This window comes from Nyctereutes procyonoides, unplaced genomic scaffold, assembly GCF_905146905.1.
Source record: "Nyctereutes procyonoides isolate TBG_1078 unplaced genomic scaffold, NYPRO_anot_genome, whole genome shotgun sequence".
NCBI classification, from domain to species: domain Eukaryota; kingdom Metazoa; phylum Chordata; class Mammalia; order Carnivora; family Canidae; genus Nyctereutes; species Nyctereutes procyonoides.
This window is the reverse complement of record NW_026575044.1, coordinates 43434099-43456687: the sequence shown is the minus strand read 5'-3', so window position 1 is coordinate 43456687 and position 22589 is coordinate 43434099. Positions and strand designations below refer to the sequence as shown.

The following is a 22589-nucleotide window of genomic DNA, read 5'->3' as shown; positions in this document are numbered from 1 at the left end:
GCTATGGAACCTGTCTACAAGGGGACTCTATCCATTTGCCTCCCTTAATGATTCATCCAGGTTTTCTGAGGAGCATTTCCAGCAGGGCAACTTTGATAGGTGGGAATTCTTCCACCACTGCTAGCAGACGACAACAGGCCCTTGTCCATCTCTTTCCTTTGCTCATGACTGAAGTCCCCTATTAATCGTTTCCATTCTCTGAAGCTAGATAACACATAGGCCACCTGCCAGCACAAGTTGTTCTACATGCACTGGTCTGACTGGTGGCCCCTCCAGCAATAAATAGATACAGAGAGAGGTGTGCTTCTAAAGTCCCCTTAAAAGCCCCAGTTACTTAGAATCTTTGGAGAATTCGTATCTTTTTTTTTTTTCTTTTTTCTCTCCTCAACTAGTACAAGTTTAGCTGGCTTTTTGGTAACTTAGGGGGTGTCAGTGAAAGTAACTGTCATTTGTTTGCAAATGAAACCTGAGCTTTCTGAAAATGATTCCCATGTAAAATCTTTCCCCCATAACACTCCTCCAGCCTTCTAGTTGATTTTAGATAGTTTCCTGTTCTCCCACCTCTTGGAAGTATTCCATGGCACGCTGAGCAGACACTTTTCGTCAAAAAAGACTATAAATAGCTGATTTTCCTGCTTGCTGCCTTCTCTCTAAGGCTTTCACAAAGGAGGTGAAACAAATCCACCAAAAACAAGAACCCTCTGTGAGGGGTGTGTGGTGAAGCTTATAAAAAATCAGATCCATAGGCCGAAAATTGTCGTGTAGGTCGCTTTGCCATATTTGGCTTATGCAATCACTGCACAGAAAAAGAAACATTTTATTTCATGCCAGATGATCTCATGAACTGAACAATCAATCAAAATTGTCTCCTATGAGCTTTCATCCTTCCTTAAAAATACATATTTTGACTTTTCATGCTGTTAAAAAAAAAAATCCCAAAGCCAACTGTTATTTAGTAGATTCCATTGGTATATCTAGATAACCAATTCCTGCAGCTGTTCCATGGTAGGAAATTGGAAACTACATCCTCGTTTCTCCTCCAAACTGACCTTGCTTGTCTTCCCTTGGTCCTCTATGCCCCACCCACCAATAATACCACCTCATCTCCCAGGTTGGTGGTATGGAACTCCCTGGAAGACTGTACGCATGCTGGGCAAGACCTTAATGATGTCCTTCACTTCTCTTACCCGCAGTGATGCTCAGAAATCAGATATGTGCTTCCCACTTCTACCTCCCCATCCCCCACACCCTACTGAGCACAAGAGAATTGGGCTTAGCTGTGCTTTCTTCTGTTCCTTTCTTCCTTGTCTTTCTTCTTGCCTGACTTTTTAGAGAACTGTTTTATTATATAATTGGGAACAAAAGACTACCCCCAAATCACACTTACAAGGTGTGAACTGAGGCCTGGAGAAATTAATCGGAATGCTCATGGCTCCTCAGTTGTAGAGAGCAGTGTAGAAGCAAGGCCAGCAGGAAATCTTCCTCTGCAACTCTTACCCCTCTGCACTCACGTAGCACGAGGTGTTCATTTAGTTTAGTATTCTGTAGGCTCAAGAAATTCTGCTCCCTGCCCCAGCCCTGCTTTTCCCACTCCAGGCACTGACTGGGTCTAATTTGGTTATGGTTTCCTCTGTTGCTAGTTTCTGGAGAGTGCATCTCATTGTGCCTTTCTTCTTTATGAACTCCCAGTGAGCATGCGTAGTGATATAAGCAGGTGTCAGAAAGAACTTCAATGGCCACTTAGCCCAGTGCTTTTTACACTTTTGAACCATGCAATTCCTTGTTCATATACAGAAAACCTTATGAAACCATTCAAAACAGAAACAAGAATTGAAGAATTCAAGTCCAGATCCCTTCCCCCTCAATCCACCGCCCTGCTAAAACCCTGATAAAAGTAAAACAAAACAAAATAAAAAACAAACAAAAAAAAAACAACAAAAAAGGAAGGAAGGAAGGAAGGAAGGAAGGAAGGAAGGAAGGAAGGAAGGAAGGAAAAACGAGGGAGCTATCCCGAGTTCGGTAAACTCAATTAGCAGCAACAGCTCTCCCTGGCTGTGGTCCTGGTGCCCCATCCATTAAGACAGTAGCCAATCGTGGGGCACCCAGAATTCCTGAGTCACACTCTAAAATCACTTCTTGGTTTGACAGACAAATTTTTATATCATCTTCATACCTGCTTCCTTGCCTGTGACCCAGAGTAACTGACATTTTGGAGAACACACAGGGCCCTGGATTCCTTTTCACAGCACCATACTGAGCATCTTCTCATCACCATTACATGCCAGATGCACTCCCATGTGATAACGAATGATGGCCATGAGTAAAAGAAGAAAGCAAAGAAAAGGAGAAAAGGGACCATAATTTATCAAGAAAATTCTATGGACCTATGCTTAATATATATTGTCCTTATTTCTGAAAGTTATTGGAATAGCTGTTCATACCCGCATTATACACAAAATGGGGTAATTAATTTGCTCAAGATTATACTACTAGTAAGTGATGTAATGGAGATTTAAACCCTGCTCTGATTTCAAAACCTGTTCACTCTCCAGCATATCATGCTGCCTCTACTTTGTGAAATTCTCTTTTTTCTTTTCCTGAAGGATTGTTTCTTGATGAGACTCTATTTTAATAACAATTTTAAAAATGATCAACTATGATGAAGGGCTTCAGGGTAGCTCAGTTGGTTAAGCATATGCCTTTTGCTCAGGTCCTGATCCCGGGGTCCTGAGATCAAGCCCAGTGGCAGGCTCCATGCTCAGCAGGGAACATGCTTCTCCTTCTGCCATTCTCACTCTCTCTCTCTAAAATAAATAAATAAAGTATTTTTAAAAAATGATCAACTATGGTGAAAAACCAGAATCAGCCTCTGATTGGATATAAATTTAAGTCTAGTTTGGAAAGTGACCATGTTAGAAAGCAAGGAATAATAATAAAAAAAAAAAAAAAAGAAAGCAAGGAATATGGGAGATTTGTTTACAAAGTCAGACATACGAATTGTTAAACTGTAATAGAACACTATTATTTCATGTAGCTGGAAAATTATACCTCAATCTGTGATACAGCCATCTCTCAAGGCTGTTTTGATTATTCATTTGTTTCAATGGGAAACATTACTGACCTCTTGAGACTGCCAACCTGATTGTAGTTATGATGTTGTTAGTAATACTGTAAAGTTATGTCCAAATAAATGCAGTATTAAATGCCTATTTAATATCCTTTGCTTGGCTTAATGTAGGAATGTTTGTTTCCATGAGAAGTAATTTCACTGAAATGATGAGGAAATGAATGAGGAATCCCCAAACCCAATTCCTTTATAAGTCACTGTGATTTTATATATTTTTGTCCTTTTGGGAGACCAGAGTGTCATTTCTGGCATATTGTGAGTCAGAATTCTGCTTGGCACATGAGCTCCATATAGCCTAGATCATTAACTAAATATTTAAGAAGTTCACCAGTTTTACTGTTTGTTAAATTACTATTCTAGATATTAAGAAAAAGGTAACTATAGGTCTACCTTTAGAATGCTTCTTAATTACCTATAAACATATAGCTTAATTGAGTCATATAATATACAGTGCCAGAGCCCTCATGTATGTCACCTTAGAGGTGGCTGTGTATATCCAGTAAATATACGCTGTTAGGGAATGTTAGAGTTTAAACTTAATTCTTATAATAAGTAACAATACAGAATGGTCAGACTTCAGAAATGCATCAGGATAAAAGAACTGATAAAAGGCAGTTAAGTCATGAACTTAGAAGTCAATGGAGTCTGCACCATCCCACTTCTCTGCTCATTTGGGATTTTTCCTCATATACATGTATCTCAGTGAAGATAATTCAGTGTTCTAGCAAGCCCTTACTAAATGCTCTCCCCTCTTTGTTTAAACCCAAATGAAGATCGTTCAAAGTAATGGATACACTCTTAATATGTTCCACAGCCTCCACTTTCTCTTGGTTCAATATTTTATAAAATAATCTCATGCATAAGAATGAAATGTTAATTATTCACTTAATAGGGACTTGTAAGAAATGAAAGAATTCACTAAAATTAAACCACACCAATTTAATCTCACTTAATTAGATTAGTGGATGAATAGAATGTAGCATTGTATCTCTTAGCTTCAACCAGGGATGAATCCACCCAACTATCAAAATATGTAGTCCCTTTGTATTATCTAGATCACAGGTGTATAATAAAAAATTTTGTTAAATGGCTTAATAGAATTGCCATTCTCAACAAATCTTTCATTCAACCAAGATTTATTTAGCGACTGTGAGACCTAGACTGAAATCTGGGAGAGGTGACTAGATAAATGGGGAAAAAGAAAGACCACTTTGGCAAAGGAGCTGAAGAAATAAGGTAGCTTCCCATGCAAGCTGGTGAAAATACGAAAATGGTGGACAGGATTCTATCTGTCTTTGACAAGATGATATAGAATTTTTTTTTCTAAAATACTCGAATTTCCCAAAGATGAAGGATACGGTTTAGCCTGGAGGCTAAACCCAAACAATTTGACTCTCTGGGCAGCATGTCTAAGGACAAGCAATAGTAGGAGGGAAGAAGGAGCAGGGAAAGATTCCCCAGAGAGGCCTAGGAGGCATCAGATATCAACTAGGCTGAGCCCAATTCCCAGGCTGCTGGCCCTGGAGGCAGTAGAGCTTCCTGGCCCCAGAGAAGAAATCTAGGCAGAGAGCAAAGCCCTGGTGGTGAGGGAGGCTTCCTCACATTCATTCTGCATCTGGTGCTCAGCTCAGCCACAGGTCAGCACGATAGGATGGCTGGGATTTTGTGGATGGCAATGTAACACCACACACCCAGAGAACGGAGATACAGCTGAGGCTGCCCTTGGAGACCTAAAAATACACAGGCACAAGAGGAGCTCCTAGAAAGCATATCAAGATAGGTACTATCCCTGGGAATATTACACCAAAACCAAACTGTATCCCCAGATCATACATCTGAAGAGGCCACTGTTAGATTAGGAAGACTTTTTTTCCTAACAAAGGCATCAAATCCCAAGTTAGGGGGAAGCTTCTTTAAAATGTGTAAAAGGAGGCTGGATGAACATGGGACAGAGTGAAGGAAATTAGGCAGATGGCCCCTAGGGCTCCTTTTAAATCAAATAGTCTAGTTCTGTACTGTCCAATATGGCAGCCACAACAAGTGGTTACTGAAATTCATGTTAATTAAAATTAAATAAGAACACAAATTACAGTGTCTCAGTCACAATAGCCACATGGCTAGTGCTCAGCAGTCACATGTGGCTGGTGTTTACCCTATGGGACAAACAGATATTAAACGTCCCCATTATTGCAGAAAATTCTATTTATTGGACAGCATCATTCTAGTCGTTTTTAATGTAATGACTTCGACTAGTTGTTTTTAATATCACAACTTCTACTAGATTTGGGCTTGCCAAGAGAAGGTAACATCCTGTTGCAATGCCTCACGCTTAGAGGTGTCAGAAGAGGCCAATCCTTTTCCATGTGTGCACAAGAGCACAGGGAGGCCCAGGGAGTGAGGCCTGTTTTGTGTGAACTCTGTCCTCCATGCACTCACTATGTGGCATTAAGTAAGCCATTTCCACTCATTTTCTAGTTCCTGTTTTGCAAAAAACTTACCTTGGGAGTTATTTTGAGGAGTCAGTTCGATAAAGGAGCTAGTTTTCAATAAGTAAAACCAACTTTTCACTATAAACATGACAACTAGCTTGGGATTTTGCCCAGATTTCAGCTACCATTTATCAGTCATTCATTTGGCATGGGACATTGTGCTGGGCACCTTACAAAGTTTCTCTTAATCGTCCACGCTGCCCAGGCACTGTCCTACCCAGGAGCCCTACTCTGCTCCTACTCTGCATTTTGTACCTGACTCACCATTAGTCTACCAGGCAGTACCTAGAGTATTTCTACTCATACTTTTTGGGCTTAGGGCTAAAGCATCTCCTGGACAATGCAAAATTTTTCTCCTACTCACATTTTTTTGTAAATTATGATCTTTTGGCATCTCTAGGAGCTGCATCTGGGTGCAAATAGATCCAGAAGTTGGCAATGCATAGTAATATGTGCCACAGCCGGCCACACAGCTGGTACCAATCAGGCTCCCCACCCCACCGACAGGTATGGTTCACATCATGGTTGGACCTGAGGTGCTCCTGGATGTCTCACATTCTTCTGCCTTTGATCAAAGGACAAGAGCTTTCTAGAGAGGCCTTGGAATTTTAATTATGGGTTATCAGGGCAGTATTCACTTTCATTCATTGAGATGAGTGAATCTCACACCTTCCCACTGCACACTAAAAAATTGATGTACTGATTTATGGGTGTCAGTGTGAAACTCATGCACACTATTCTGAATTATAAATTACTTATTTCAATAATAGGCACTCATCTCCTGAAACGATAACCATGATTTACTTCTTCAAGTAGGCTTCTGTCTTAAGGGAACTGGCATGCCCAAAAACATGCTGCCTGGCCTCTTTTCTTTATTTATCAAACTTCAAAGCCCCTATTTTCTCAATTTGCTCTCTGAAAACAAGTGTTCTTTGGCCATGTTTGAGGCCTGGAAAGAAAGAGATTGCTTCAGGCCAGCAGGCCAGAAAAATGTCGTTGGTGGCAGGCCAGTTGGAAAGCTTACTTTCCAGAAAAGGCCTTTCTAGGAGAGCTTCTGAAGGCAGAAACCCTTGATGCAGACCCTCAGAGGCAGAGTGTTTCTAGGCTTGGAGCATCTGCTGGGAGGCCACTCATGGGGCTGAGGCAGTCCAGAAGCTGAACTGGGGAATAGCTTGACTATGGCTGAAGTAATCCTACTTTGAGAAGACTCCTGAGCGAGAAGGATGGTGTGTTAAGAACTCAGAGGGCAGTCCTGATGGCGCAGCGGTTTGGCGCCGCCTGCAGCCCAGCACTTGATCCTGGAGACCCTGGATCGAGTCCCACGTCAGGCTCTCTGTATGATGCCTGCTTCTCCCTCTGCCTGTGTCTCTGCCTCTCTCTCTATCTCTCTGTGTCTCTCATGAATGAATAAATAAAATCTTAAAAAAAAAAAAAAAGGAGAACTCAGATGAAGAAAGGCAAGGCATACCCCTCCCCCTACTTCAAGCGTCCTTAGCCTGGGGCTATGGACATTTAGCGGGTGCAAGGGTGTACTCTATGGTGTCAGTGAACTCCAAAACTTAAAAAGCCAAGGAAGAGAGGTGTTTGTGTTCATCCTGCTTAGGGGAAAGTCCACGGCTTTTATCATGTCCCCCAAAGAGATAAAGACAAAAAGCCACTGACCAGTTTAAGTAATGATACCCTTAAAATGAGGCAGTGTTTTCCTGAAAACCTTAAAACAGATGACTTCCTTTTTCCCTTATAATAGTTCTTTAGAAAAATCTTTTGGGTGATAACCTTAGGATAATTTGAGGAATGTGCAGTTTTGAAACAGTTGTTATTGTGAGTGCATATTACCTGAAATAAGTAAGGCCTCTGTCGGAACTTGGAGATCCTATTACAAAGTCAGGTTTGTAATAGGATTTATTTATAAAGGAGCTTTTCCTGAGTGCTGAAGTGACAACAAATGAGGATTTTTCTTCTATAAGGGTTGAAGCTGAGAGGAGAGGGGAATTCAAAGTTTTGTGAAAACAGTCCCTCTTCTCATAGTCTAGCAGAACTATAGATTGTTAGATAAATATAATACGAAGCGAAATGAGAAGCAGCATTGATACTTGAACGTGGAATATGGGGACTTGACTGGAAGAAGAATTTCAAGCTGGGGTTTAGAAAGAAAAGACAGAGAAGAAAGGCTTCCCCATCTTTGGAGCCAGACAGCGGTTCTCGAACCCTGTGTTTACTGCTCATGCAACTTTGAGTAAATTACTTAACTTCTCCCGTCCTCTGGAATATGAAGCTAATACCTATCACATAGGGGGTTTGAAAGGATTAAATGAGTTAATATAATGTAAAAGGTATGAAACCGTGCTTGGAAAGGGGACATTATGTAATGCCTCAATAAATGCTATTATTTGTATTAAGTCTTACAACATGGTGGAGCATCACAAACTGAAACAGGAGAACAGATTTAAAGGTACTGCAGAAACCTCACTGTCAGAGATCACAATGACATTTAGTCGGGCTTTGGATAAAATCCTAAATGTCTTAGTTTCTTATTGCCACAAACCTAGTGGTTTAAAAAACACACACACTTGTTACCTCAGAGTACTGGAGATCAGAAGTCTGAAATGGATCTCACTGACCTAAAATCAGGTCGGCAGGGTTGTGTTCTTTCTGGGGGTTCTGGAGAGAATCCATCGGCTTGCCTTTTCCACTGCCAGGGGGGCTTGCCTATATTCCCTTATTCTCACTACTTCTTCCATCTTCAAAGCCAGCAATGGCATCACTGCTCTCTGCTCCTGTGGCCTGGGCTCCTTCTCTGACTCTCCTTGCCTCCCTCCCTCCTTTACAAAGACTCTTATAATTATGTTGGGACCACCCAGATACCCAAGGATAATCTCCCCATCTCAAGATCATTACCTTTATCACATCTACAAAGTCCCTTTTGCCATGTAAGGTCACATCCTCACAAGTTCCATGGAATAAGATGGGAGCATCTCCAGACCACACAGTCTACCACCTAATACATGATATATTTCTTAAACCTACCCATTTTTTGAACTTTGTATGAAAAGTACATGAAGTCATCCATCTAGTGCATATCAAATGAGATCACTGTATATATCCAGTACTCCCTGGGTACTTCTTTTATATGGAGATGGAATTTTAAATTTTTATATCTGTTAGATTATTTTAAACTATTAGACTATTTAGACTATAAAACGATGTTAGTCTATTTTAAACTATGTAAGCTATTTTTACCTGTTGGGTCTAGCTTCCCCTTTGCCTATGAATTCCATATTTGCTGCTTCCTTTCCATTTAAAACATTTGTTATTTATATCACTTTACAGTGAAACACCAATTTTTTATATACTTGAAATCTCCTTCCAATATCCATAAATGTAAACAAGTATATTTTACACGTTTACAATCAATGTGTTATACATATTTTTACCTTTTGTGGTAAAATTGTACAATAGTACAATTTTTAATTTAAACACTTGCGAGCACTAACTATATGTTAGGCACTCTGTGAAGGACTAGAATACAAAGTTGAAAAGACATGACTTCTGTCCTCAAGGAGCTCTTACTATAAATGGAAGGGTGAGGGATACTGATGATAAGGGTTTCTAAAAAGGAGAAAACATTTTTAAAATATATAGAATTGGCTAGACTTGGACATTGAATGAGGTGTCAGGAAAGAAGGAGTAGAAATGATGACCAAGCTATGGTTTGAAAAACTAGGGACATGTCAACACGTCCAATTGAGATAGATAATATGGGAGGAAAAATAAGTTTGGATGGAGAGGATGATTTAGTTCTAGACATTTTGAATGTGATGTGCCTTTAGAATATCCAGTTGAATATGTCCCATAAGCAAGCATTCATTCATTCAAATACTACTTGGGAGATTCTTATAATAATCCAGACAAGAGATAACTGTGGTTCAGCCCAGGGGAGAAGTAATAAAGATGGAGGGAATTCAAGATAATCTTTCTACCTGACCATGAAGGTATCAGATTGGTCAAAATTCCTCAGGCGAGGAAGACAGAGTGGTGGCCACTGAATGTGTGGTTCCAGAGTTCAGGATGAGGTCAGGACTAGAGAAAGGTTTATTGGGGTTATCACATAGAAGGTAGAGCCAAGGGGTGGCTCAGTGGTTGAGCATCTGCCTTTGGCTCAGGTAATAATACTGGGGTCCTGGGATTGCGTTCTTCATCGGACTCTCCGGAGGGAGCCTGCATCTCCCTCTGCCTATGTCTCTGCCTCTCTCTGTGTGTCTCTCATGAATAAATAGAATAAAATTTTTTAAAAAAGAAAAGGAGGTAGAGCCAAGTTTGAGAGTGGATGAGATCATATTGGGGCATGTGAAAGTTAGAAAATGGAGCAGTACAGGCCTGTTTCCTGTACAGGGCTACAGAGACATTAAAGCACAGACAAGAAGCAAAGATAAGCAATATTTTAAAAGCCAGAAAGATAGAAAGGAAATCAAAACAGCATGGAAATGAAGGGAGAAGAGGATTTCAAGAATGGGAGAATTCAACAAGGTCAACTACCAAAGAGTGGTCAAGTTGGACGGGGAATAATGTCTGCCAATTAGAATGCTGCCTAATTATCTCTGGCAATTAGGAAGCAACTACTGGATGTGCCAGTAGTTTTCCTAAAGAGATAGAGTAAAAATAATTTTGTGTACATTTGTATGCATACATATGCTTATTATCTTAATAAATGCTTATTTATTTTAATGTCTATCATTTTATTTTTATTTTTTTTAAATTTTATTTATTTTTTTATGATAGTCATACAGAGAGAGAGAGAGAGGCAGAGACACAGGCAGAGGGAGAAGCAGGCTCCATGTACCGGGAGCCTGACGTGGGATTCGAATCCGGGTCTCCAGGATCGCGCCCTGGGCCAAAGGCAGGCGCCAAACCGCTGCGCCACCCAGGGATCCCAATGTCTATCATTTTAAAGAAAATATGCTAGCTATTGAAGTATGTTACTACACTATGGTCAGAAGATTAATTGCTCAATTATTTAACATTTGAATTCATTTTAATTTTTCACCATTAGGAATAATGCCATAAATATCTTTTTCAATGAAATGTGGAAACTTTTTTTCTGGTTAGTATGTCCAAATGTTATACACTATTCTTCAATTTAAAAAAAAAGGTACAAGCAAATCTTAGTATCTCAACACAGGTTAAATATTCTAATTTGGAGTAATTCTTCTGCAGAAACTTTTTTGCTCTGTCATTTTCAGATGGAGATAACACAAATGTCTGGACTATCGTCGAACGTCAAGTGCACACTTTTAAAATAAGCATCTCCGTAGCAACTACATGCTGAAACCCTCTCGATGTAGCAGTATAACATACAATAATCTGCACACGAATCCATTTTCTTTCTCTACGTTACAAACAGTTTAACACCCATTTGTAATAGGTTTCTTTACTTTCAAATGACTAATTTCCCACCTATTAGCTATTTTTGTTGACCTCACTTCACTAGAGATCCTCAATCTGAGTTTTATTTTAGCAATCACAATTCTCTCATCTAATTAACAAAAAAACTGGGCCATTGCCTCAGTGGCCTGCATTCAACCTTATTTTGACTGGCAATCTTCTAATAATATCTTGCTGTCCTTCCCACCCCCATCTTTAGAATAGTAGTTTCTGTTTCATGGAGTTCATCCTTTCCCCCTGTTCTCTTTGCCCCCATTCTATTTCTCTCTCTCCCTCCCTCTCTCTTTGCCTTTCCTCTTCTTTACCGAGTAACCTATCCAAATTTTTTACTGTCACAAATGCCTCAAGAAGTATCAAATTATTTACTCAGTAGAAATTCCTAGAATTAGGGGCTCCTGAGTGGCTCAGTGATTGAGCCTCTGCCTTAGGCTCAGGGCGTGATCCCAGGGTCCTAGGATGGAGTTCTGCATCGGACTCCCCACAGGGAGCCTGCTTCTCCTTCTGCCTATGTCTCTGCCTCTTTCTCTGTGTCTCTCATGAATAAATAAATAAAATCTTGAGAAAAAAAAAGAAAGAAATTCCTAGAATTAGATTAGCCCAGCTAACGGGTGTGCAAAATGTTAAGCATTTTTGCACATATTACTCACTAACCTCTAGGAAGACTATCTCTATTTTTACTCAGTACCAGTTTCCATTCTTGATACCTTTTTAGAAGACTCTTCTCTGTTGTAATACAAATCCACCTCCCTTTAACCTGGATGTTAAGTGCCATGTAAGGTGAATCAAATTACTCTTTCATATGGCAATTCTTCAAATGCTTAATGATTTATGATTTGCCCCTAAGTCTTCATTGCTCTGTCTTCAAAAGCGAGTTCCTTCAGCAATTCTTCAGCAGTCCAGAACTGGACTCTACACACTCTCAGCATCCCAAATGACAAATCATCTCTCGTTCCAAGAAAAGCAACATCCCTTTTAACTTGTGATATAATTGCATGAACAATATTTCAGTTGAATTCAGACTTCACAATGTCCATTGAAAAGCTTTGGACATGAACACCCTACTTCTATCAGTGTACTAGCTTGTCTGACAGTCATGCCAGACCTGTCTTGCATTCAGGTAAAATTTGTAAGCCATTTTTTCATGGGAAATCACATTGACATGTTTCTCCCACCCTGAACTATGCCCTTAAATGGTTTGACATAAGGTACAGCATATTTATCTTTATTAAATGTCACCATAGAGATATGAATATGTCTTTCTAGCTCAGGGAAACTCCTCATTATTGTGTAGGCTGTACACTATCTAACTACAGGGAACACCATTTATATTAGTAGTCATCTTAGTGTTATTTACTTATTACTGTAATTTGCCAGCAAATGACAATAGAATCTTGAGGAAGGGACACCTCGTTTCCAATTCATCCACCTAAAAGTGCCATTTGGACTACCAAAAAGAATGTTTTTGCTGTCAAAATTGGAGAATATGAAATCTGAAATACAGTATTTTGAATATTTCCCCAAGATGTATTATATTGTAAATCTCATAACAATGTCTAATATATCATTGTTGAAGTTAATAATTAAAAAGTGTTCAGGAAAAAAAAATAAAAAGTGTTCAGGGGCACCTGGTTGGCTCAGTAGTTGAGCGTCTGCCTTTGGCTCAAGTCATATTGGGGTCCTGTTACCCTCACTGGGCTCGCTGCTCAGCAGGAAGTCTGCTTCTCCCTCTCCCTCTTCCCCTTCCCAGCCCCCTTGTGTTCAATCTCTCTCTCTCTCCCTCTGTCAAGTGAATAAATATAATCTTTTTAAAAAATCAAGTATTTGGGGGCAGGTTCATACAGTTAATATGTAGTCTAAAAAATCTTCCCAATAAAATGTATAAGAAAATAAAGAAGATCCTAGTAATCACCCAGAGATAATCACTGTAAATATTTTTGTGTTGTTGCTGTTCTTTAAAAATACTGATAACATTGAGCACAACCTCTGAATAAGCTCACCAAACAGAAAAAAAGAAAGTATCACATAAACACTATTAGGAATGCAGAAAAGAACAAGGACAAATATACAGTAAACATTAAATCTATCATAAAAATAGAACAGAAACAGACTTCATACTGATATATTAAAATTTTAAGTGATTAATTTCTTAGAAAATTAAGTTCTTCAAAATGTGATAGAAACAGAAACCACATCCATGACAATTAAAGAAACTGACACCTTAATTTGAAATTTACTCAGTAAAAAGGCCAGACCCATAGAGTTTTAGGAAACTTGCAGGGAAGAAGTAATCCCTGTCACACAAAAACTCTTCTAGAGATATGAACAAAAAAAGATGCCAAATTCATTTTAGGATTTAGTATAGTCTTAGACAAGGGCAGTTTGAAAAGGAAAATTTTAATGCAATTTTTTTCACAAATCTGATGCAAAAATTCTTTTTTTTTTTTTTTTTTTTTAGAAAACTTTTAAAGATTTATTTATTCATTTGAGAGAGAGAGAGTGAGTAGGAAGGGGCAGAGAGAGAGACTCTCCAAACAGACTCCCCACAGAGCACAGACTGGGCTTGGCCTCAGAGCTCAATCCCATGACCCTTGAGATCATGACATGACCCCAAACCAAGAGCCACCCTGGCACCCCGATGCAAAAATTCTTAATAAGTATATCAATAAAATTAAATAATTATAAATAATTTAAAATAACATAACTTGGGATCCCTGGGTGGAGCAGCGGTTTGGCGCCTGCCTTTGGCCCAGGGCGCGATCCTGGAGACCCAGGATCGAATCCCACATTGGGCTCCCGGTGCATGGAGCCTGCTTCTCCCTCTGCCTATGTCTCTGCCTCTCTCTCTCTGTGTGTGTGTGTATCTATCATAAATAAAAAAATAAAAAATAAAAATAAAATAAAATAACATAACTGAATAGGATTTATTTGGTAGTGAAAGGGAAGCTTAACATTAGAAAAGATGCATAATTCACAGCATTAGGAAATTAAAGGAGAAAACACATGACTTCCTTAAGAAATGCATAAAAGGTATTTTGTAATATTCAACAGCTATTAATGACTTAATTAAAATTATGACAAATTAGAAATAGAAAAAGAATTCTTAAAGCATATGAACAGATATATAGCTGACAGGAACTTTGTGCAATGTTGGATCATCTCTTTTAAATCCATGAAGAAGGGATCCCTGGGTGGCGCAGCAGTTTAGCGCCTGCCTTTGGCTCAGGGCACGATCCTGGAGACCCGGGATCGAATCCCACGTCGGGCTCCCGGTGCATGGAGCCTGCTTCTCCCTCTGCCTCTCTCTCTCTCTCTCTCTCTCTCTCTCTCTCTCTCTCTCTCTGTGACTATCATAAATAAATAAGTAGAAGTTTAAAAAAAATAATAAATCCATGAAGAAGATAGTAAATCTCTTCAAAAATGTTTTAAACTAAGTTTTGGCCAGTTATTATTATTTCATTATGTATAATTATTGTATAAAATTAAATTTATTTTAGGTATAAAACATAACAATTTGGTTATCCCCGGGTGGCTCAGAGGTTTAGTGCCTGCCTTTGGCCCAGAGAGTGATCCTGGAGTCCTGGGATCAAGCCCCACATCGGGCTCCCTGCATGGAGCCTGCTTCTCCCTCTGCCTGTGTCTCTGCCTCTCTCTCTGTGACTCTCATGAATAAATAAATAAAGCTAAAAAAAACATAACAATTTGATATTTGTTAATAGTATGAAATGATCACCATGATCACAAAAAATTGTTTTTCTTGTTTTTTCTTGTGATGAGAATTTTCAAGATCTATTCTCTTAGTAACTTTGAAATATGCAGTGCCATATTATTAACTATAGTTACCATGCTGTATATTACATCCCCAAGACTTATTTATAACTGGAAGTTTGTACATTTGATCTGAAACAATTGCATCCACCCCCAATCTTCCACCTCTGGCAATTGCCAATCTGTTCTCTAAGAGCTTGTTTTGTTGTTTTGTTGTGTTTGTTTTTTAGATTCCACATATAAGTGAGATCATACAATATTTGCCTTTCTCTGTTTTATTTCACTAAGCATAATGCCCTCAAAATCCATCCATGCTATCACAGATTCATGATTTTTGTGACTGAATAAATATTCCATTGTATATGTACCTCATCTTTGTTACCCATTCATCCATCAAGGGGCATTTAGGTTGTTTCCATATTTGGCAGTTGTAGATAATATTGCAACGAAGATGGGGGTATTGGCCATTGGATTTTTGCTGACATTTTTCTGTTTATATCATGTCTGTATATAGCTTGTCCTCTATGATCTTCCCCTAGAAAGACTTGTTTGAGTAATAGAACCCAAATTCTCACATGTTCAAAGCTATCTTTTTACTTGAGACTTTATATTTGAAGGAGAGCTTGACTTGATAGAAAATCCTTGACTCCTACTCTTTGGGCTTGGCATGTCACAGATGTTGTTCTGGTGTATGCTGAGGGTAAGTGTTTCTGTGGGTTATCCCCTGTCAGCCTCATTTTCTCCCCCTTAACCTGATTTTATCTTTTTGCCAAGGGGTTCTTTCCAATTGTTTTTCTAAGCTATGTCTTTATATTTACCATTCTGTATGACTTTTCACTGATAAAATGAATACCTTTTCATTAAATAGATTTGGGTCTCTTTTTACTTCAGAAAACCCTTATTGAATTATTTTAAGATACTTATTCCATGCTATTGCTTTGATTTTCCTCTTCAGAATTACAGCTATGCGTATGTTGGATATATTTCCTTGTTTATCTAATCCTTCTCTATCTTTTTCTCTCTGGATGATTTCTTTGCTCTTTTTCATTTCTATTTTTTTTAAAGATTTATTTATTCATCCATGAGAGACACAGAGAGAGGCAGAGACACACAGGCAGAGGGAGAAGCAGGCTCCCTGTGGGGAGCCCAATGTGAGACTCGATCCCGGGACTCCAGGATCACACCCTGGGCCAAAGGCAGACGCTCAACCGCTGAGCCACCCAGGCATCCGATCTTTTTCATTTTTATCTTTTATGTCCCTTCTCTTCCTTTCCTTCAATTCTTCAGTTCCCATTTCATACCCTCCAGCTGTCTACCTGCAACCTTTGGTTGTATTCTCACTTCTTTCCTGAGTTCTTATAATTCTTCGTTGTGATCTTCTTTTATAGCTGTAACTGCTTCATTAATTATTGTTTTGAATGTGGGTTATGCTTTTAATCTTCTTTATGGCCATTTCCCAGTGCATTTTTACCATTTACAAGATATCTGTGGCTACCTTTTTTTAATATTCTTTATAGTACCTGTATGTGTATTCCTTTTATGTTCCTCCTATTTGAATGAGTTGTATTTTCCTAGAGAATCAGAAGGTTCCTTTAGAGGGAATGGTGGGCAGTAGTTTCCCAAGAATCAAGGGCTTCGTTTGCTGTTCCAACAGTTACAGATTGTTTTACAATATGAGGCATCTATGTAGTCACACATCCTCTGACTCTCAGACCAAACCTAGTTCTTTCCTCCCTCAATTACTTCATGGATGACCTGACAGGCTGCCTGTCACTTGGGGACACAAATGATACAATGATTTTTAGAAAGAATTGTTCTGGCCCTTAATGAGGTTTACCCACTTACTCTCTACCACCTACATAAGTCCCAGACTTTTCCACAGCTCTTTCCTTTCAGATTGAGGTCCTCACTTTGAGGAAGTGTATATTTGACAGAGCTTTCTGAGCTCCGCTACATCTAGCTCCCCTTTGTTCCTCTTATTTATCTTCCACATTATTATGATTTCCCTCCTTGGTTTTCTGCTGGACTTTGGAGTTTGTGGATTTTCTGCCGGTTTTGCTGAAAATGTGATTTGTGGGCTTGTCTTCATTTTGTTGTATTGTTGTTGCCAGGAGGAGAAAATTTAGTTTCTATGAAAACCAGTCCTGTTAACATTTAGAAATATTTTCCTTCTGTTTTCTTTCTGCAAAGATGACTTTGCATAAGAAAGCTCAGGGCATGTGTTTACTTATCAACTAAGCTGATTTTCTAAAATAAAAATAAAAACAGAGGCACCTGTGGTGGTTCAATCCATTAAAGCATCTGCCTTCTGCTCAGGTCATGATCCTGGAGTCCTGGGATGGAGCCCTGCATGGAGCTGTCTGCTCAGTGAGGAGTCTGCTACTCCCTCTCCCTCTGCCCACACCCCTCCCCAGCTCATGTTCTCTCTCTTGCTTGCTCTCCCTCTCTCTCAAATAAATAAATAAAATCTTTTAAAAAAATAAAAATTAAAAAAATACAAAGCACAGTCAGTTTAGCATGCTACTTCTTCATAATCCCAGGTTGCTTTGCTTTGTGCTGAGACAACTTCTATTTAACAGCCTATTCTAGAATGATATTGCACTGTAAATTCAAGCCCATCAAGCTGTTATCTTTTGGATGATTCAAAAGCCTTCTCCATCTTTGTCTTTTGCTTCTGCATTTCCTTTAACAATCTTTAAGATTAGCCACCTTGATTCCACAGTCCTACCAAAAGTTCCTTGAGTACATAAAAATATCATTTGCAGCGGCACAAAAACTTAAGCTTAATTTTTTTAGGTGTGTCCTTTTTTTAAAAAAAGGAAAATGTTTTATTGAGAAAATTAATTTATTAATTTCATAAATCTTGTCATGTTTTAAATTAACATCCTGCATGCTGATTTTTGAAGGAAACTGTATTGTTTGACTAATAGTGGCTGTACATGCAGTAGTGACATCACAGCCATGTTGATCAGAGAAAGAGAGAATGGTCAAATTTTGCAAACAAGAATAGCCCTAACTCCCAACACAGAACACATGCTTTAAATTATTTTGCTAGTAGCAATTATACTGTCAGTACCCTCTCACCGCAGCTTGCCAATTTAACTCTTTCCTTTATTCATCAAAAAAAAATGTTTATTAAATGCTCACTATTGCCAGGTCCTGTGCAGTTGCAAAGGATACAATGATGATCAGAAACAGAGATGATTCCTACTCTCATGCTCCTTATTATCTGTCAATGGAGAGATAAATATTACCAAAATCAATTACACAAATAAATTTAAATTTACTACCAGGGCAAAGGCTCTTGTTGAACTGGTGAGAGCTCTCCCTTGTCTGAAGTCAATGCTGTCCTTTTCTTTACTGAGAGGAATTGGCTGAATTCAGGTTCCTACGGAACTAGGGCTTCTGCGGATTCTAGGGGATGGACAACTGGTATTTCTTAACACTGCATAAGCATATTTCACCTAATATCGGACTCCTTTTTTAAAAAAAAGATTTTATTTATTTATTCATGACAGACACACAGAGAAGGAGAGAGAGAGGCAGAGACACAGGCAGAGAGAGAAGCAGGCTCCATGCAGGGAGCCCGACGCGGGACTCGATCCCGGGACTCCAGGATCCGGCCCTGGGCTGAAGGCGGTGCTAAACCGCTGAGCCCCCCAGGCTGCCCTAATATCAGATTCCTGGAACCCTAAGCCCAGAATGTTTATTCCCTGCCTTTCCTCCATGTAATGTATTCTTCATACTTGCCTTACTAAAAGAGTCATCAGTGAGGAGGCAGTTCTCTCCATAGTTCATTTAACTAAGGCACTCAAGTAAGCCTCTTCAGAGATGCCAAGAGTGGCCCATGTGCCTTCTGAGCCTACTGCTCACAAATACAAATGTATCCCAAGTGACCACTGTGCTCAATACCTACGAAGAAGATTATGATACTCTATGATTATACTCTAAGATTATGACTTAAGAAGTTCAGGGAAGCATGTCCTAGGAAATAATGGTTGAGATTAGGTCTGAAAGAAGAGCTAGAGTAAATTAGACAATGAACCAAGGGAAGCATGCAAAGGCAGGAAGAAACAAACGGGTCAGAGATAAATCTAGTGTGGCTAGGTCATGAAGATGGTGCAAGATGAGTCTGGGAAGATAGGACTATATCATTCAGGGCCTTGGGGGTCATGTTTAAAATTTGAATCTTTATATCCTTGCTTTTGTGTGTAGTGGGTAGAAGTAGGCAAAGCTGATTTCCACCTTGCCTTCTGAAAACATTCCTTTACATGGAGTGAAAGATAGGTAAAGCAGCAGCAGAAGAAGAAACAAAAGGTAAACATAGTATTCCGGTGACAGACAATGGTGGCTGGGACTAGGGTGGTCATGGTGATATATATATATATATTTTTTTTTTCATGGTGATATTGAGGCAGGTGAGTTGGTTTCCAGAGATCCCAGATCTAGAGGATTTGGTGATGTAGAGGGAGAAGTAAGTGTCCAGAATAGGGCCTCTGTTTCTGACTTGCATGAAAGATGGTATTTCCATTCACTGAAGTGGGGAGCTCTGGAAGAGCTGCAGTCAGGAGTGGGCTGGGAAGGAGGGAGAAGAAAATGAGCTTGATTTGGTAGATGCTGCTGTAGATGAAGTGCTGTGAAGTGAAGCTGTCAAGGACCTAAAGCTCCTATGGGAAATCTGGAATGAAAATATAAATTTATGACTTGCCCACATACAAGAGGTTTTCCTGGAATTCAAAGTTCTCTTCACCGTGCTTCTTCTACACTTTCCATCTTGTAGATCATTTTCTTTGATAGAGAAATTGGGAGAGTTTGAGAGCTTAATGTTTTGTCCTCTTCCTCCCTCCTCCCAACTGCTCCTCCTCCTCTTCCTCCTCCTTTATCATCATCTGTTATACCGTTATACCATCTGGAACAAGCCTTGGGATTATCCTTGTTCTTCTATTTGTTCCAATTCATATCTTTTTTAAAAGGCCTCTTTTTTTAAACTGTCCTTGGCTTTTTAAAAATTCCTTTTAATATTTTTGTCTTTCTTTCCTCTTTTTTTTTTTTGCAATTTACAAGCTTCATTTTATTTGTGCTTTAGCCCTCTTAATGCAATTCTTATGCACTCATCACTTACACTCATCACTTACCTGATTTGTCTTTGATAGTGAACTCATCTCTCATGTCTGAAACAAGCTCCTTCAGTATGAAAACTTCAAAACCATCCTTGTACAATCTTTTGGTTCCTTTATAGCCTTTCTTATTTTTATTCTCAACTAAATCATTTGATATTGTATCAACAGAATTAAGATTTGTGATCCTACTTTCTCTCTTGAATCATCTGCCCTTATCAAAAATAAGTCTGCCCTTTATTTGCCTTTTTTTCCTTTCCTTTCTTCTCTCTCTCTTCTTTTATTGCCATCCTCCTTCTCTTTTTCCTCCTGCTCTCACTCTGATTTTTTTTCTTCTTTATTGAATTAGCTCTGACTAAACACCAGCACAAATGGTTCTTTTGGGCAAGTCTATGGCTCATGGGTTCCCAAGGGTTTCCCATGTTTGTTATCATCCTCACACTCTCCCAGTTTCTCCTTATCTACCTTCTGCAGAATTTATTTTATATAAGTAATTCTTATCATTACAAACACTATGTGGCAGTGTTTCCAAGAAAAGTTAGTAATTTTATCAGTACATTTATTGAGATATAATTTACCAACCATAAGATTCCCTTATTTAAAATATACAATCTGATGTTTTCAGTATATTCACAGAACTGTGCAAATGTCACTACAATTTAAGATATGAACATTTTCATCATTCCAGTAAGAAACTTTTTATTCATTAGCATTTTCTTCCCAGTACTGCTACCCTGTGCCTAGGATGACCTCTAATCTACTTTCTATTCCATAGCTTCTGCCTATCCTGGGCATTTCATATAAATGGTATCAGATAATATGTGATCTTTTGTGACTGGCTTTTTTTCAATCAGCATACTGTTTTCAAGATTCATCCATGTTATAGCATATATCGATATTTAATTTATTTTTAATGCCAAATAATATTCCATTACACGGCTATATCACATTTTTTTAAACATTTATGTATTTGAAAGAAAGTGAGTGCTCAAGGTCAGAGGGGAGGAGCAGAGGAAGAGGGAGAGAGAGAATCTCAAGCAGACTCCTCACTGACACAGAACCCAATGTGGGGCTCAGTCCCATGACCCTGAGATCACAACCTGAGCTGAAACCAAGAGTCAGATGCTTAACCCACTGTGCCACCTAGGCACCCTGAATATATCTCATTTTTTTAAAATCCATTCATCAGCTGATGGAAATTAGGTTTGTTTCCAGTTCTTGGCTATTGTGAATAATGGTGCTGTCAACATTTGCGTATGAATTTTTGGGTAGACACATGTTTTTATTTCTCCTGCATATATGAGTAAGAGTGGAATTATCGAGTCATATGGTAGCTCTAACATTTTGAAGCAAGTCAATTACTTTATGATTTATCATTGGAAGCAGCCATGTTCTTATTAATTGGGGAGAGGAGAGTTTTAAGACCTGGTTTTGCAATGTGACAAACACCAGAAAGTTTTAAAGTCTTCAAGCTAAAATTTCTTTGCTCAGTCACACTGTTCTTGTCTATTGATCATCTTGGACTTGTCTCGTTGTTATGATTGCACATTTTGCTTGGTCAAGCTGCATTTTAATAAATCCCACTTGCTCAAATTCCATGAAATAAAACACCTGGGAGAGGACACAGCAACACTTCCTTCACCCATATGGAAAGGAGACTCACACTTGAACTAAATGAGGTTTTTCTGGGATGTTTTCTGTAGAAGTCATTATTTAAGAAAGAAAAAGTGTTTGTGCAAAAGTTTCTAAAACCAGCTTAATTCATTTTTAAAAAATCAATGAATTATTAAAGAATATGACTTATTTTTTAAGTGGATTTGATGTCCAGAGGACAGATACCTATTGTTATTTTACTATTGGAATGCTAAAATCTCTCTCTTCGTTAGCTATTAGAATGTCATATCCAATTTATGTGTGTCTGCACACTTATCAAAATTGTAAAATGCATCTGTCCTGTCTCTGGTCAGACAACCAAGTATTCTTTTTCTAGAAAATCACAGAGATCACCTCCCCCACCCCTGTATATATTATCCACTGTATGTGCTGCAAAGTGAATCAATAGCCTAAGAATCTACCGAGATAATGATAGATAGCAATGTAATTTTACTGGGACAGTGAGCATGCAAGACTCTGACAACTGCTATGCAAAATTGCATGGGCTTTAAAAATCCACACTATTTCCTTAAGTGTTATTCTTCACTTATAAGGTTTGATTTCCTTATGTATCTTCATATGAATGAAAATGTAAAGTTGCAAGTCTGGAGTTGTGAGCCATGGCCAACCACTCCCCACCTCCCAAGTTCTGTGTTTACTGCCTTACTCACCCACTTTGCATCGGCAAATCATAGAGAGAAGCTAAATGCTCTCAGCTGCACTATACCAAATCAAAGCTGAGATGAATAATGAACTTAATTTTCCATAAAGACATTCTGTTTGGCATTTCAGCTAATAAGGTAAGCTAATGGCAATTCTGGGCTATGGAAAAGAAAATGAATAGTCTTTTTGTGTTTGATTTCTGTGCTAATCCATAATTTTTCTTTTAACATGCTGGAGTTAATTTCATGTTTCACGGTGTATGTGAATTTGGGATGAACAGTTTTATAAAGAGTACCCCCAATGCACCCTTTAAAAAAAATAGGCTGCTTGTGG

The 22589-nt window shown here is 38.8% G+C and overlaps 1 protein-coding gene across 11 annotated transcripts in view; it reads left to right on the top strand.

Annotated features, from left to right (window-relative positions):
* Positions 1 to 22589, top strand: part of DLGAP1 (DLG associated protein 1) — a 327004-nt gene that overhangs the window by 11729 nt on the left and 292686 nt on the right. The window contains exon 1 of one of the 11 annotated variants that reach the window (XM_055323711.1): positions 22290 to 22393. The exons of the other annotated variants lie outside the window; for them this stretch is intronic. Within the exon in view, the coding sequence (XP_055179686.1) occupies positions 22343 to 22393 (51 nt within the window). The 5' untranslated portion in view covers positions 22290 to 22342. Of the gene's footprint in view, positions 1 to 22289; positions 22394 to 22589 lie in introns of those variants that run through there. 11 annotated transcript variants of the gene reach the window in all.